This window comes from Hemitrygon akajei, chromosome 13, assembly GCF_048418815.1.
Source record: "Hemitrygon akajei chromosome 13, sHemAka1.3, whole genome shotgun sequence".
Lineage (NCBI taxonomy): Eukaryota > Metazoa > Chordata > Chondrichthyes > Myliobatiformes > Dasyatidae > Hemitrygon > Hemitrygon akajei.
The window spans coordinates 110,134,971-110,152,484 of record NC_133136.1 but is presented as its reverse complement, the minus strand read 5'-3'; the positions used below and the strand labels follow the sequence as shown (position 1 = coordinate 110,152,484).

General features: G+C 41.8%; 1 protein-coding gene across 2 annotated transcripts in view; it reads left to right on the top strand.

Annotated features, from left to right (window-relative positions):
- klhl8 (kelch-like family member 8) overlaps nt 1-5,907 on the top strand; it is a 54,877-nt gene extending 48,970 nt beyond the window's left edge. For both annotated transcript variants that reach the window (XM_073065273.1, XM_073065274.1), the window contains one exon: nt 3,837-5,907. In XM_073065273.1, the coding sequence (XP_072921374.1) occupies nt 3,837-3,960 (124 nt within the window). In that variant the 3' untranslated portion in view covers nt 3,961-5,907. The remainder of the gene's footprint in view (nt 1-3,836) is intronic.
- Nucleotides 5,908-17,514: the final 11,607 nt, after the last annotated feature.

Sequence of the window (17,514 nt, the reverse complement as noted above, 5' to 3'; positions counted from 1 at the left end):
TGAAGTTTTGGTGCTGATAATGAAAAGTTATAAAGAAGGCAAGATGGCAACTATACTACATTAGGAGTTTGAAGAGATTTGGTATGGGGAAGACATTGACATGGATAGAAAACTGATTGGCAGATAGAAAACAAAGGGTAGCGGTGAATGGGTGTTTCTCAGAATGGCAGGTGGTGACTAGTGGGGTGCCACAGGGCTCGGTATTGGGACCACAGCTGTTTACAATTTACGTCAACGATTTAGATGAAGGCATAGAGAATAACATCAGCAAATTTGCTGATGATACTAAGCTGGGTGGCAGTGTGACATGATGAGGATGTTAGGAGAATTCAGGGTGACTTGGATAGGCTGGGTGAGTGGGCAGATACTTGGCAGATGACGTTTAATGTGAATAAGTGTGAGGTTATCCACTTTGGGAGTAAGAACAGGAAGGCAGATTACTATCTGAACGGTGTAGAGTTGGGTAAGGGAGAAATACAAAGAGATCTAGGAGTCCTTGTTCATCAGTCACTGAAGGTGAATGAGCAAGTGCAGCAGTCAGTGAAGAAGGCTAATGGAATGTTGGCCTTTATTACAAAGGGAATTGAGTACAAGAGCAAGGAAATCCTCTTGCATTTGTACAGAGCCCTGGTGAGACCACACCTGGAGTATTGTGTACAGTTTTGGTCTCCAGGGTTAAGGAAGGACATCCTGGCTGTAGAGGAAGTGCAGTGTCGATTCATGAGGTTAATTCCTGGGATGTCTGGACTGTCTTATGCAGAGAGGTTAGAGAGACTGGGCTTGTACACGCTGGAATTAAGGAGATTGAGAGGGGATCTGATTGAAACATATAAGATTATTAAGGGATTGGACAAGATAGAGGCAGGAAATATGTTCCAGATGCTGGGAGAGTCCAGTACCAGAGGGCATGGTTTGAGAATAAGGGGTAGGTCATTTAGGACAGAGTTACGGAAAAACTTCTCCCAGAGAGTTGTGGGGGTCTGGAATGCACTGCCTCGGAAGGTAGTGGAGGCCAATTCTCTGGATGCTTTCAAGAAGGAGCTAGATAGGTATCTTATGGATAGGGGAACCAAGGGATATAGGGACAAGGCAGGAACCGGGTATTGATAGTAGATGATCAGCCATGATCTCAAAATGGCAGTGCAGGCTCGAAGGGCCGAATGGTCTACTTCTGCACCTATTGTCTATTGTCAACAAATACACTCAAAAACTTCTATAGTTGTACCATGGAGAGCATTCTGACAGGCCGCATCACTGTCTGGTATGGGGGGATAGTGGTGGGTGGCTATTGCACAGGACCAGAAGAAGCTGCAGAGGGTCATAAATTTAGTCGGCTCCATCTTGGGTACTAGCCTACAAAGTACCCAGGACATCTTCAAGGAGGTGTGTCTCAGAAAGGCAACATCCATTATTAAGGACCTCCAGCACCCAGGGCATGCCCTTTTCTCACTGTTACTGTCAGGAGGGAGGTACAGAAGCCTGAAGGCACACACTCAGCGATTCAGGAACAGCTTCTTCCCCTCTGCCATCCCATTCCTAAATGGACTTTGAACCCGTGAAGACTACCTCACATTTTTTTAATGTATATTATTTGTTATTGCACGACTTTTAATCTATTTAATATACAGATACTGCAATTGATTTATCCATTTTTTTTTCCTTCTATACTATGTACTGCATTAAACTGCTGCTGCTAAGTTAACAAATTTCATGACACATGCCAGTGATAATAAACCTGATTTTGATTCTGAAGTGAGAAGTCTTGTTCTCTAGAGGGGACTGTGTACGTCAGCCCAGAAAATGAACAAAGTAACAGCTTCAACAGATGCTGGCTTCATCCCCAGTATAACTGAACATTTAACTAAATACATGTATGTAACGTATATAGAAATGAGACAATGTTTCTCCGAAGCAGGCTGTAAAGCACATAACACACATAGCACATGATAACTTGTGAAGGTAAGGATAAAATCTCCAAATGAGTCACACATAAATAACAAACTAAAGTGCATTAATATTAAATATTGTAAGGTACGGAACAGATTAACCACTGACACTTCAAATATGATGCAACCTGGAGTTCAGAAGCCTAAAGGCTTGGGGGAAGAAACTGTTTCTCATCCTGACTGTTCTTGACTTTATGTATCGGAGTCTGCTGCCTGATGGTAGAAAAGCAAATACTAAGTTAATAATACGAAGTGACCTGCATATGCAGCGCTCCTGATGAATGTCCCCGATGGATGATAGGGAGACCCTTATGATGCTCGTGGCTATTCTCACAGTTCTTTGTAGGGACTTCAGGTCTGTTGTTCAACTGCTCCCATACCAGATGGAGATGCAGCTTGTCAGGAAGCTCTCAATAGTGCTGTTGTAAAACGCAGTTAGGAAGATGGGGGAGCCTTGCTTGTCTCAAGCTTCTTAAGAAGTGGAGTGTGGCTGTGCCTTCTTGTTCAGGGAGTTGATATTAAGGGACCAGGTGAGGTCATCCCTGATGTAAACTCCCAGGAACTTGGTGCATCTAACTCTCTCTGCAGAGGAGCCAGGTATTCACAGAGGGGGATGGTTCATCTGCACCTTCCTGAACCCCACAAAGCACCATAAAGCAAGTAACGACATAAATATGGTGAGAACTAGGCTTGTGAAAATAAATGTTAGTTCATGAAATGTAGATGACAGCCTATACTGCAAATACAGTCGGCCCTCCTTATCCGCAAGGGATTGGTTCCGGGACCCCTCGCGGATACCAAAATTCACGGATACTCAAGTCCCTTATTCAACCTGTCTCAATGCGGTGGACCTTAGGACCCAGTGGAACCCCAGACCTTATTTAACCTGTCTCAGTGCTGTGGACATTAGGACCCAGCGTCAGAGCTCTGAATCAGCAGTGTTTCTGTTCGCGAAAATAATCACGATCACGATTGAAAACAAAATGGAAATAAAGCGATCGGAAAGAGGTGAAATGCCATTGGTCATTGGAAAAGCATTAGGCTACGTCGGTCAACAATCGGAACAATTTTAAAGGATGAAGTGAGAAAAGCTCTGCCCCAATGAAAGCTACAATTATTACTAAGCCACGCAGTGGTTTAATTATTGGCTTTTGGGTTTTTGATCCTCCACATCAACCCGGCATGGTGGAGAGCGCACTCGGGAGCGGTCTTGTCACTGGATCGAACTGGAGCACAGCGCAGAAACATACGTTCTTAAGTGTTTTGTATGCATAGAAAGATAAATTATATACTAAGACAAATGTTTGACTAACTGACGCTAAATAATACCGGATGTACCTGTTCCAACTTACTTAATAAGAGAACTTCCGATTTTTTTCGATCCTGATCCACGATAACCCATGCACATCCTCCCATTTACTTTAAATCATCTCTAGATTACTTAAAATACCTAATACAATGTAAATGCTATGTAAACTAGTTGTTATACTGCATTGTTTAGGGAATAATGACAAGAAGAAAAAGTCTGTACATGCTCGAACAAGAAGTGCTGGAAGAGCAGTTCTGGGTTTTCGTGATTCGCGGTTGGTTGAATTCGTGCATGCAGAGTTCGCGGATAAGGAGGGCCGACTGTATAGTTCCAGGGAATAGGGTTATCTACAAGCATACTTTACTAGAAAATGTGTTTGATATTTATTGATACATTTCAGAAGTATTTAATATTAAACCTCTTTAATATTCAGAAGTTGTGCATTGCATACACTCTTACAGATACCAGAACACCATGCATCCGTGTGGATAAGCTCATAAATTTAATGATTCTGTTTGTAATTCCCCTGCCAATAAGTGTTTTTCATAATGTCTTATTCTTTTGGTTTCTCTGTATTCTAGGTGGGAATTGGTTGGACCCATTTCACACTGCAGGGCTGGGGCTGGAGTAGCTGTGTGCTCCTGCCTGGTGAACCAGATCAGAGACATTGGCCTGGGATCCAGTAATGTTGTTGACTGCATGTGATTTTTGCAATCAATCTGCAACGCAGTGCAGTTTTCTGAAGATTCTAACTTTACAGAGGAAAAATTCCATTCCATGTATCCATTCATTGTAGACTAAGAAAGAAGGCTGGAAAATTGATTATAAGACTTTGGTATGGTTTTTATCTTAATGTATGCAGATTTGATTTCTTAGAACTGATTGAAGTGGATGTGTTTTGCATTGTATTCAATGGTTTTGCAAATTAAATGTATGCTGCTCTTCTAGCACCACCCTGCCGTTTCCAGCTGGCATGCAGCTCCTTTAGAATCTCAGAAGATGGCAGTGAATGCATATTCCTCTCTTTCTGAAATGAACTTAACGAATCAATCATTGGCTGACCAGTGCACAAGAAACTTTAGTCATAAATTTGGTGGTGGAGCTAATTCTTTATAGTGCAGGTGCTGAAGAAGACAGAGTGCATTGTGACTGTTTAAAATATGACCAGGGAAAAGCTAAAACTTTGTAAATTTTACTTCACAATGAAAAAAATGAATTTGTTTATCTTAGTTTCTGTTTGAATGAAACATTAAAAAATGCTTATAGCCTCTTCTGCCCTTTGTCAGTGGGTCCTACTGCTTCCTTTCCCTGTCTTGCCACTCCCACCCCCCACCTGCCCCATTAATTCAAGGTCCCAAAAGACCTTTAAAAACTCGGTTTAGCACCAAATTCAACAAGCAATAATTTTGTGAAGCCAAAAAACAATAGTGCACTTCCTTTATTAGCTAATGTATCTAAAATATTGTTGTTATTTATAAATCCTGTCATTATGAATTCTTGCAAAAATGTTGCAGATTGATAATTAACAAATTGTTCATCAAGTTTCTTTGATTTCTGTTTCATCAGCATGCCTCATCTTCTTAACATTGCTTGCATCTTCCAGAATTGATATCAAAATATTGTGTAAATTGGCATACTTTCAATGAGGTGACTGTTGTGTGATAAGTGTAGTCATTTTATTTTTTGGATAAAAGAATGATTTATTTTTTGGGGGGAATGGATAAAACGGGGATTAACACTTACGGTAATTTTCCTACCTAAATTCAGAAATCCATGTATTTCACACACTGCATTCTTGATTGTACTTGGTTCATGAAGAAAATTCTGTGCTAGCCCACAGCTGGTATAAAACTCTAAAGGATATGTTCATGCTTTTTGCCATTTGTGGCTTTGTGACCATTGCAAAGGCTCCTTCAATGAAGAATTTTAAGTAGTTAGGAGGTTATCTAAAGAAAGATAAGCAGAAGAATCACAAGTTATGTTGGGAAGTAGATGGGAATAACCAAGCCATAATAGAATCTGTGACCACAGCTTTTTTTTAGTTTTAAATGATAGCAATAAGAAATATTTTGGCATTGAAAGGTCTAAACATCTGCTGTATCATCCATGGTAACATTCCAGAGTTTGAAATAGTATTTATTGTGAATGATTTAAGTTATTAAAAACCTATTTCTCCTGAAGGATTAAATGAACAGAAATAAAGTGAATCCACATCTGTATTTAACTACTGAGTAATTTAAACAACATTTTGTTTAAAGAATATCGAAGCAGCACAAGGTTCATAAGTTGATCCAAGATAATAGTCCTCACCATCGTTTTCACTTCAGAATGAGCTTAAATGCAATTATTACAATTATTTAAAAGTTTAATTATGACATGTCACGGTTATTTAAAATGAAACTCTGTTTCGTAAAGCTCTGCTTTTAATGTTATAATTGGTAAATTGTTCAAAACAATTATGGTTGTGTTACACAATTCATAATGTAACAAAATTTAACTTTTTATAAATATTGTTACATTTAAATCCTTTACTAATTGTGAAGAAAAGGATTTTGCAATGTTATATCTATTCACACAAGATTTAAGACAATTCAAACACTGACTTTGTCTATGAACATATTTATGATGCATTAAAGCAAAATCTTGAAATTATGGGCACATGCTAGCAACTATTTTTATTGTATACTTATGAAAGCCAGTTAATTGCATCTTCCCGACCATTTCTAATGTAAAACTATATTTGCTGAATCTTTCATCTTCCAGCTTCTGTTCTTCCTGAATTATGTTGGTATGATGTTCTTTCTTTTCCATTATTGATCACATGATAGTGTCCTGGAAAAATAACCCTGAACATATGTTTTAATCACAGCAGTGTAGTTAGAGAGTTAAAGAGGGTGCCACCCATTCAGTTTTACTGTGGCTGCTGTCAAAAATTATCAGTGTTTTCATTCATATTTTGTCAAGTCTGTCATGATGAATGTTGCATATGGCAAGTAAACTCAACTATACACTCAGTGGTCAGTTTACTAGGTACAGAGGGTACTTAGTAAGGTAGCCACTGAGTGTATGTTCGTGGTCTTCTGCTGCTGTAGCCCATCAATTTCAAGGTTCAACCTGGTGTGTCTTCAGAGATGTTCCTCTGCACACTATTGTTACATAACAAGGTTGTTTGAGTTGCTGTTGCCTTCAGTTTGAACCAGTCATTCTCTTCTGACCTCATTAAGAAGGTGTTTTTGCCCACAGTACTGCCACTCACTGGATGTTTTAGTTTCTCACACCATTCTCTGTAAACTCTAGAGACTGTTGTGTATGAAGATCCCAGGAGATCAGCACTCTCTGAGATACTCAAACCACCCCATCTGGCACCAGCAATCATTCCGTGGTCAACGTCATTTAGATCACGTTTCTTCACCATTCTGTTGTTTGGTCTGAACCACTGAAGCTACTGACCATGTCTGCATGCTTTTGTGCATTGAGTTGCATGATTGGCTGATTAGATATTTGCATTATCGAGCAGGTGTACCTGAAAGAAGTTGCCACTGAGTGTATATTTATAATGAATATAGAGCCATAATTTTTCCCAGATTATCTCATCAAAGCTCTACATATTTTGCAAATTAAAAGTGCATTACTTCATTTAATTTCACCCTTATGATATTAGGATCAATGTCCTTTAGATATCAATGAATCTTTTCTGCATTGTCAGATAGCTTTTGATATCATTCTCAAGATACACAGAGCTAATCTAAGTCTGAGAATGTAAGTGGGTTCTTTATTAAGCCACATTGTGAATTGTTGGACAAACTTGCCAAAGCTCATGCTGTTTATTCAGTTGAATGTCTCCAAGGCCAGAGGCAATGTTGCAACCAAGAGTGCACTCCATTCAATCTTGAGATGGCAACTTTAGGCAGCAGTATGCCTATTATAGCTGATGCCATTTCTGCCTGTTAACATAAAACACATGCATAGATTAAAAAATGTACTGGTTCAGCATCCCACCCATTGCATTCTGTGACCTCCTTTGTAGAGCCAGTGTGATTGATGTCGTCGCAGCTTTATCTCTGGCTGTGGACTGACCTCCCACTTCAAGATCTCCCTCAGGCTCACTACCCCACCTTGTCTGTCATACCCTCGTGTCCAACTGTTCCATTTTCTTCTCAGCTTGCAAGTCATGGCTTTATATTCCTGGGGATTGTCCAAATAGCAATGACTGATATAATCCTACCTCAGTTTTCTGTTGAGACCATAAGACAGAGAAGCAGAATTAGGCCATTCAGGCCATTGAGTCTGCTTTGCCATTTAATCTTGGCTGATCCTTTTTTCCTTCCTCAGCCCCATGCTTTTTCCCCCTGTCATCTTTGATGCTGTGTCTAATCAAAAAAACTATCACGTTCTGCCTTGAATACACACTACAACCTGGCCTCCACAGCTGCTTGTAGTAACAAATTCCCAAATTCACCACCCTCTGGCTAGAGAAATTTCTCCGCATCACTGTTTTAAATGGATGCCCCCTACCCTGAGGCTGTGCCCTCTTGTCCTAGACTCCCCCACCATGGGAAACAACAGGTCTACTCTGACCTAGACCTTTCAACATTCGAAAGGCTTCAATGAAATCCACCCCCCCCCCCCCCATCCTTCCAAAATCCAGCGCGTACAGATACAGAGCCATCAAATGTTCATATGATAACCATTTCATTTCAGGGTTTGTCCTTGTGAACCTCATCTGAACCCTTTCCAATGCCAGCACATCTTTTAGATGAAGAGCCCAAAACTGTTCACAATACTCTAGGTGAGGCCTCACCAATGTCTTATAAAGCCTCAGCATCACATCCTGCTCTTGTATTCTAGACCTTGTGAAATGAATGCTAACATCGCATTTGCCTTCCTCACCACTGACTCTACCTGCAAGTGCAACTCCCAAGTCCCTTTGCATCTCAGATTTTTGGATTTCCTCCCCATTTAGAAAATAGTTTGCACATTTATTTCTTCTACGAAAGTGCACAACCATGTATTTTGCAACATTGCATTTCATTTGCTAGTTTCTTGCCCATTCTCCTAATCTGTCTAAGTCATTCTGCAGCCTACCTGTTTCCTCAACGCTACCTGCCTCTTCAATCTTTGTATCATCTTAAAATTGGCAACAAAGCCATCTATTCCATCATCTAAATCATTGATATACAGCATAAAAAGAAGTGGTCCCAACACCAACCCCTGCGGAACACCACTAGTCACCGGCAGCCAACCAGAAAAGGATCCTTTTATTCCCACTCGTTAACTCCTATCAAACAGTCAATGCTCTAACCATGCCAGTAACTTCCCTGTAATACCCTGTAATGTATCATCAATAAGACTTGTCAGGAGTCTGATGGAACACCTTCTTGCAGCTCCCAAAACACAGGTGGCTCAACACCACTGGGACAAAGGATTTTCTGTTTGATTGGAAGCCCATCTATTATCCTAAATATTCACTCACTCCACAACCACCACACCAGGACAGCAGTGTGTTCTGCCAGGACATGTTCCAGAGTCGTAGAGTCATAGAGCATGAAAACAGTGAGTGAGTCCAATTTGCCCTCGTTTGGCCCCTAGCTCTCTAAGTGCCTCCTATCCATGTTGCTAATATGCTCTCCTCAACCACAATTTCATTCCAAATACTCACCACCCTTTGTGTGAAGAAGCGGTCCCTTTTAAAACTCACACCTCTGATCTTATACCCATGCCCTCTTGTTTTCAGTATCTCCCTGGGAAAAACTATGTACTTTCATCGTGAATATAGACCATAAGACTATATGATATAGGAGCAAAATTAGGCCATTTGGCCCATTGAATATGCCCCTCATTATCTTACATACCTCTATTAGGTTGCCTCGCAATCTTGTGTGTCCTAGTCTACACAACCCCCAGGTCCAGACAACAATCTGGTAAATCTTTTCTGCACTTTTTCTAGTTTAAGAACATCCTTCCTATTATAGTATGACCAGCACCGTACACCAATACAGGTGTGACCTCACCAACTTCTGATATAACTGCAGCATAACTTCCCAACTCCTATATTCAATGCTGTGATTTATGAAGGCTGCCTTCTTCATCACTCTACCAATTGGTGATGTTGATCTGAGCAAACGATGTCCTTGTGTTCCTAGATCACTCTGTTTCATAATACTCCCCAGGACCCTTCCATTCACTGTATGAGTCCTACCCTGATTTGATCTGCCAAAATTCAATTACGTTTATGTGGGTTGAAAGCTGTATGCCAGCCCTCAGCCCACCTACTGAGCTAATTAAGATCCCCCCCTATAAATTTTCATAAGATTTTACACTATGTACAACACTACCTCTTTTGGTGTCATCTGCCAACTTATTAACCATATACTCACATCCAAATTGTTAATATAAATTACAAAGGTCTCTGCACTGACACACCCCTAGACACAGGCATCCAGTGTGAGAAACAACCCTTGACCTTCATACTCTGCCTCCTACCACTGAGCCAATCATGAATTCAATCTGCTATCTCGCCCTGGATCCCATTTAATCACACCTTCCAAACTAACCTGTCAAATGCCTTGCTGAAGTCCACAGTTCTACCCTCATTTACCCTCCTGGTTACCTCCTCAAAGAACTCCAAGAGATTTGTTAGACACGCCTCCCCATGCACAAAGCCATGCTGACTGTCCTGAATTGGACCCTGTCTCTCCAAATGTTGATAGGTCCTGTCCCTCAGAATCCATTCCAGCAGTTTACCCCAGCATCAATGTCAGACTTTCCAGCCTGTAGTTTCCTATCTTATTTTTGTTACCCTTTCGAAACAATGATGCTACATTAGACCCTCCCCATTCATCAGAAACCTCACCAGAGATGAAGCAAAAATCTCTGCAAGGGCCTCCATAGTTTTTTCTCTAACTTCCCACAAGGCCTTGGTGATGCATGTTAAGGCCTCCAATACCTCCTCCCTGCTGATTTGTATGTGGTCCAAGACAACACCATTTCTTCCATTTCCTTCGCTTCCATAGTTTTCTCCACAGTAAAAAAAAAGTGAAGAGAAATATTCATTGAAAATCTCACCCATTTCCTTTGGTTCCACATACAGACAGCCATGCTGAGCTTCAAGAGGACGGTCAAATTTTTCTAATTCCAGAAACTAATTGAAAGAAAAACACGGGAGCCAGGGTACCTGTCTACTTAGATTGTTTTCCTTTTTTTTAAGAGAATGGCTCACATGTGATGTGGTGGTGTAATGACATATGCCATTCATGCATTTCTTACATGTGACCCGTAACGGATTATGTAAAGAAACAACAAATGCTTAATCAAATGATATATTTCCAATATTATGCAAATATTACTGAAATATTAAATACACTACATTCCTCCCTCCTTAGTTATAAACTCAAACTCAATATAGAATGCATCTCAACTTGAATATGTAACAAAATGCTCTCTAGTTATCATATAGATTATGTACAGTACACGGTATACCATATATAAGCAGAGAGGACTCAGCCTTACCACCAAGCTGAAGGTCTACCGAGCAGTGGTTCTCACCACCCTCCTCTATGCCAGTGACACCTGGACTGTCTACAGCAGACACGCTAAACAGCTCAACCACTTCCACTTGAGCTGCCTCTGCAGACTTCTCCACATACGATGACAGGACAAAGTCCCAGACACGGAGGTCCTGGAGTGGGCTAGCACCCACAGCATCTACACCCTCCTACAGAAAGCCCAAGCCAGATGGGCTGGCCATGTCGTCAGGATGTCTGACAGTCGACTACCAAAACAGCTGCTGTATGGAGAGCTGAGCCAGGGCAAGCGCTCAGTTGGAGGGCAGAAGAAACGTTTCAAAGACTGCCTCAAAGTGTCCCTCAAAGATCCCAGTAGCTGGGAATCGCTTGCTCTGGACTGCCCAACCTGGTGGAGCAGGACCACTAAAGGAGCGTATGCAGCAGAAATCAGACGCACCGCAGAGGCTCAGAGGAAACGCGCCTCGAGCTACCTCCACTTCCACTGCAGCACCTACCCTCGTGTGTCCCACATGTGGGCGAGCTTTCAGGGCCCGGATTGGCCTCACCAGTCACCTCCGGACCCGCAGTCACAAACCCTCCACCTGACAGAAGTCGTGGTCGTCTTCGACTCCGAAGGACGAACAACAACAACTACCACCATATAATACAACTACAATATAGACATCAACAGCATAGTAAATTTTAAATTGTCCCATTTAGGCCTAAAGATTTCATTGGTAATGGAGGATTTTTGAATAACGTTTTTCCTGGAAAGGGTTGGGGGGTGGTCACTGTGCTTGGCGGGAGAGACCGTGGCTGTGAAACAGTCTTGGGTTCTGGGACTTTCTCCATGGTGGTCATAGGAGTTAACTCTGGAAAAAGTTCTGACAGCTCTGGATATGTTTCTTCCCTAACAGGTGACACTGATCGAAGTGTCGTCGGACATCAGACACAATCTCCACTGTGTAGGAGAGTGGTCCACTTCTGTCCTTAATCTTCCCAAGAACCCACTTTTGATCTCTTCTGTAGACCCTTGCTAGGACTGCTTGTCCAAGAGTGAAATATCGAACTGCATTGTTTGAGGAGCCCTCAATTTGTCTCATCTGTTTGTCCTGAACACTTCTTTTATAACCATATAACAATTACAGCACGGAAACAGGCCATCTCGGCCCTCCTAGTCCGTGCTGATGCTTACTCTCACCTAGTCCCAGTGGCCCTCACTCAGCCCATAACCCTCCATTCCTTTCCTTTCCTTTTGAGATTGGGTTTGAGGAGATCCAAGCATGAGTGCAAGGGTCGACCCAGGAACAGCAGAGCTGGTGAATTGTTGGTTGTGGAACGTACTGCATTGTGATATGCAAAGAGGAAATTGGTAAGCTTCTGATTGAGTGTAATGTGTTCAAGTGACATTGCACTCAATGCATTCTTTAGACTCTAGCTAAAGCTTTCCACTAAGCCATTTGTAACTAGGTGCTATGGTGCAGGTGTAATATGTCTTATTCCATTCATTTCCAGGAATGACTGAAACTTGTCCACAACGAACTGTGGTCTATTGTCACTGACGAAGTGTCCTGGAACACCAGTCCCTGAGAAGAGGCTTCTCAACACAGCAACAGTGTGTGAGGCTGCTGGGAATGTTTCTGGCCACTTTGTAGCTGCTCCACTACTACCAAGAAATTTGTGCCCATGGATCCTCTGTCAGGGCAATGCAGGCCATTCCCAGGGATGGAGAGGTGCTGTTCTCGGCATCTTCTGGACATGTTGGCATCCTGAACAGTGCATGGCAAGCTGCTCGATCTGCTGATCTATCCCAGGCCACCAGAAAAAACTTCAAGCCATGACTTTCATTTTGACTGTGCCTGGATGACTGGCATGTAGATCCTCCAACAGATTAGCTCTCAGCTTGGATAGTACAACAGCTCTCAATCCCCACGTAAGGGAATCTCCATCAAGGGCAAGTTCATCCCACACTGGTAAAAATGGAGGAGCTGGCGTTTGTGCTGTACATTCTAGTCATTTTGGGTTTTCATGTTGTCCTGAGATAGAGTGGAGTCTTTTTCTGGTTTCCCTTTGGATCACCTCTGCCATAATAAGGAGACTTTTGATTTGCCTTAGGGAGAATATGTCAAAAGGAGCGTCCTCTTTTGTAAATGTTTCAGGTCTTCCTTTTTCCAAGGGTAAGCAGATCAACCCATCAGCATTTCTATGATTAGCTGTTAAATTCGATCTCATACTTATGACCTCCAAGAAAAAGAGCCCATCTCTGCATTCATGCTGCTGCTTTTGGTGGAACACACTTCTGTGGATTGAACATTGGAAGTAAACGTGAGTGGTTGGTTGATGATCAGTAACGAGGGCAAAATCTCTCCCATACAGGTACTGGTTTAAATGCTTTATAGCCCAAACTAGATTGAAGGCCTCTCTGTCACACTGTGCATAGTTTTTCTCTGCAGCAGTAATGGAATGTGATGCAAGGGCTATGGGGCATTCACTTCCATCATACATGTGACATAACTGGACCCATCCCATAAAGCAAGGCATCAGAGGCAAACTTCACTGGACAATGTGGATCGTAATTTGTGAGTAGTGTCCAATGTCACCATTTCTCTTATCTTCCAGAAAGCCACCTCTCACTGCTTTGTCCATTGCCATTTCTTCCCGATCTGTAGTAATCAGTGCAAGGGGTGGAGCACAGTTGCCAGGTTTGGCAGGAACCTGTTATAATAATTGACAAATCCTAAAAAAGGGCTGCAACTGTGACATGTCCTTTGGCCTTGGGATATCCACCACTGCTTGAATTTTATCGGCACACTTGTGTAATTCTTGTGCATCAATAGTGTGATCACAGTAAGTGATGCTTGGTTTAAAGAATTCAAACTTGTTGCATCATGTTCTGAATCAATAATCTACTTATCTTTTTAATGCTGTTTGGAGGCTTCGAAGATGTTCCCTGTCATCCTCACTGGTAACAATGATGTCATCCAGGTAACACTGAGTACCTGGGCAGCCTTGCAGCACCTGGTCCATAGCTTTCTGCCAGAGTGCAGGTGCAGATACTGCTCCAAGAATAAGCCTGTTATAGCAACAAAGCCCTTTGTGAGACTTTGGACACTCCTTCCATCACCATCTATAGGTGGGCCTCAGCAAAGTCAACTTTGCTGAAGCATTTTCCTCCTGAAAGGTTTGCAAAATATTCTTTATCCTGGGTGGAGGGTATTTATCTATTTATAGTACTAGGTTGATGATGACCTTAATATTGAATTGAATTGACTTTATTACTTACATCCCTCATATACATGAGGAGTAAAAATCTTTCCGTTACTTCTCCGTCTAAATGTGCAATGTGTAGTATACTATGTACAACAGGACAGTCAATGTAACATAGAAATACTGTTGTATCAGCAAGAATTAATCAGTCTGACGGCCTGGTGGAAGAAGCTGTCCCGGAGCCTGTTTGTCCTGGCTTTTATGCTGCGGTACCGTTTCCCGGATGGTAGCAGCTGGAACAGTTTGTGGTTGGGGTGACTCGGGTCCCCAATGATCCTTCAGTCCCTTTTTACACAGCTGTCTTTGTAAATGTACAGAATAGTGGGATGTTCACATCTACAGATGTGCTGGGCGTTCTACACCACTCTCTGCAGAGTCCTGCAACTGAGGGAAGTACAGTTCCCATACCAGACAGCGATGCAGCCAGTCAGGATGCTCTCTATTGAGCCCCTGTAGAAAGTTCTTAGGATTTGGGGGCCCATACCAAACTTCTTCAAATGTCTGAGGTGAAAGAGGCGCTGTTGTGAAAGAGACGGAAAGAGGTGAAAGAAGTGGTTAATATCACCGCAGAATTTTGACAGGCCCATTCTTCTTGGCTACTGGGACCACTGGTTTTGCCCATGGGCTCCACTCAAGCTTGGAAAAAATTCCTTCAGCCTCCATGAAATCCAGCTCACTGGCTACTTTATCATGGCTGGTATAAGGAACTTGGTGTGGTATTTTCATTTAACACTATTTTACCCTTGATATGCTTGAGTTATCCAATGCCATCCTTGAACACAGCTGTGACATCATCTAGTATATTTCTTAATTTGCTTTTGGTTGACTCTATTACAGGGTATGTGTCATGCAAATACCTGATGGATCTCCAATCAAGTTGTAGTTGTCTCAGCCAATCATGTCTTCACAATGCTGGTCCTCCTGTTTTTATGACATACAAGCTCAATGTGACTTGCTAGTTCTTGTATTTTACTGTTACGTATGTTATTCCACAGGAGTTATCATTTCTCCAGTACGTTCTTAAGTTGGATATCCGCAGGCTTCAGTTTAGTATTTTTGATATGCCGTTCAAACTCATTTTGTGGAATAACTGAAAGATCATTGCTGACTGAATAACGGCGCAATCCCATATCTGTGGATCCCTTATTATTCAGAAATGTAGCCTTCCAATGATTCACCACCTCCTGTACATCCCACCTTGTTCTGCATCATAATAAAACTTAATAAATATGATGTGCTGTACCTTGATTTTGTGGAAAAAATAGCCAAAAAAAATGACCAAAATTATGTTTTCAATAAACTTGGAATCAGTCCAAAATGTCTTGCAACCATGAGAGTATTTTTAAACGCATAAGATCAAAGTCAAAGTAAAATTTATTATCAGAGTACATACATGTCATCACACACAACCCTGAAATTCTTTTTCTTGTAGGCATACTTAGCAAATCTATAGTGAAATCTATGATCTAGCAAATCATAGTGAAATAAAAGAAAGTTCTCGGTTGCGGAGCTGTTACAAAGCCGTGCGAGGAAGTGACAACAGATGTCAGAGACGTGAAAATCTACAGATGCTGGAAGTCCAGAGTAACACACACAAAATGCTGGAGGAACTCAACAGGCCAGACAGCATCTATGGGAAAGTGTAAACAGTCGGTGTTTCATGACAAGACCCTTCATGGATGAGAAGAGTAATAAGTTCAAGAAAAGGCAGAGGAAGAAATGCAGCCAGGGAAGAAAACATTTTATTTGTATTGGCCGGGAATCGAACCCGGGCCTCCCCTGTGGCAGGCGAGAATGCTACCACTGAACCACCAACACAATAGGCTTGAATAATTTCCTTGCTTGCTTGTTCAACTGTGATATTCACAGAACTATTCAAGCGAAGTTCTCAGGAACAAACCAGAAAACTTTAAGCTTCAAAAATTTAAAGTCGTAAGCAAATTATTGGAATACATTCTAAGTGACAGGATATATAAATATTTGGATATACAGGACCTGATTAGGCCTTGAGCATGGTAGGTCATGTCTAATCAATCCTATAATTTTTCAAGGTGGATACCAAGAGGGTTGATGAAAGAAAAACCATGGACATTCTACATGGGCTTTAGCAAGACGTTTGGCAAGTTCCTGCATGGGAGGCTGATCATTAAGTCACTTTGCATTCTGGATGAAGTAGTCCATTGGATCCAACAATGACTTAGGAGAAGCCAGAGAGTATAAGTAGATATTATCCCTGATTGGGGTGAGTAGTGGTGAGCTGTAGGGGTCGGTGCTGGGTCTGTTGTTTATCATCGATATTAGCAATTTAGAAGATAAAGCAGTAAACTGGATCCACAAATTTGTGGATAATACCAAGACTGGGGCATAGTGGAAGGTTATTAAAGCTTGAAGCAGAATCTGGACCAGCTGGAAAAGTGCCAGATGGAATTTAATGCAGACAAGTGCGGGATGTTGCACTTTGGGAGGACAAACTAGGGTAAGACTTACGCACAAGAAATTTTGCAGGTGCTGGAAATCCAAATCAATGCACACAATGTTTGAGGAACTCAGCAGGTCAGGCAGCATATATGGAAATGAGTAAACAGTTGACATTTCTGGCTGAGTCCCTTCTTTCAGACTGGAAAGGAAGGGGGAAGATGCCAGAATAAAAAAAGTTCAAAGGTTCATTTATTATCAAAGGATGTATACAACTCTGAGAGTTGTCTTATCCAGATCGCCACAAAACAAAGAAAACCATGGAGGTCGTTCAAAGAAAAACGTCAACATCCACCACATGAAAAAAAACAAATTGCACAAATGGCAACATCAAACCCCCCCACTCAGAAAAAATGATGCAAATGGCAAAAACATCAAACCCCAACCACCAGCTTGCGCAAAAAAATTAACAAATCAAACCAAGATTAATAAGTAGACAAGCAACAAGAAATAATGGGCAAAAACACAAAATATAAAGGGCATAAAAATGAAAGAGTCCAGTCCATTCCATAAATTGCAGAATTTTGGTAACATTCCCCAACAGCATCAAGGGGGAGAGAGAGAGAGAGAGAGAGAGAGAGAGAGACCACTCAAACACAGAGGCAGAGCAGCGAGTGATAGGCTGTCACACAGACACACCTTTCCTCGGGAGAAACGAGCAATAGGCCATCATGCACAGGTACCTGGAGAGATGCCTGGAGTGGCACCTACAGAGTCTGGATACTCGGTGATGAAGGGTCACAGCCCAAAATGTCGGCTGTTTAATCGTTTCCATAGATACTACCTGGCCTGCTGAGTTCCTCCAACATTTTGTGTGTGTTTTGGTTTTCCAACATCTGCCAATTTTCTCATGTTGAGTGAAGTTATCCTCTTTGCTTCAAGAGCCTGATGTCTGAAGGGTAATAACTGTTTTTGAACCCAGTGATGTGAGTCCTGAGGCTCCTGTACCATCTTCCTGATGGCAGCAATGAGAAGAGAGCATGTCCTGGGTTGTGGGGGTCCCTGACGATGG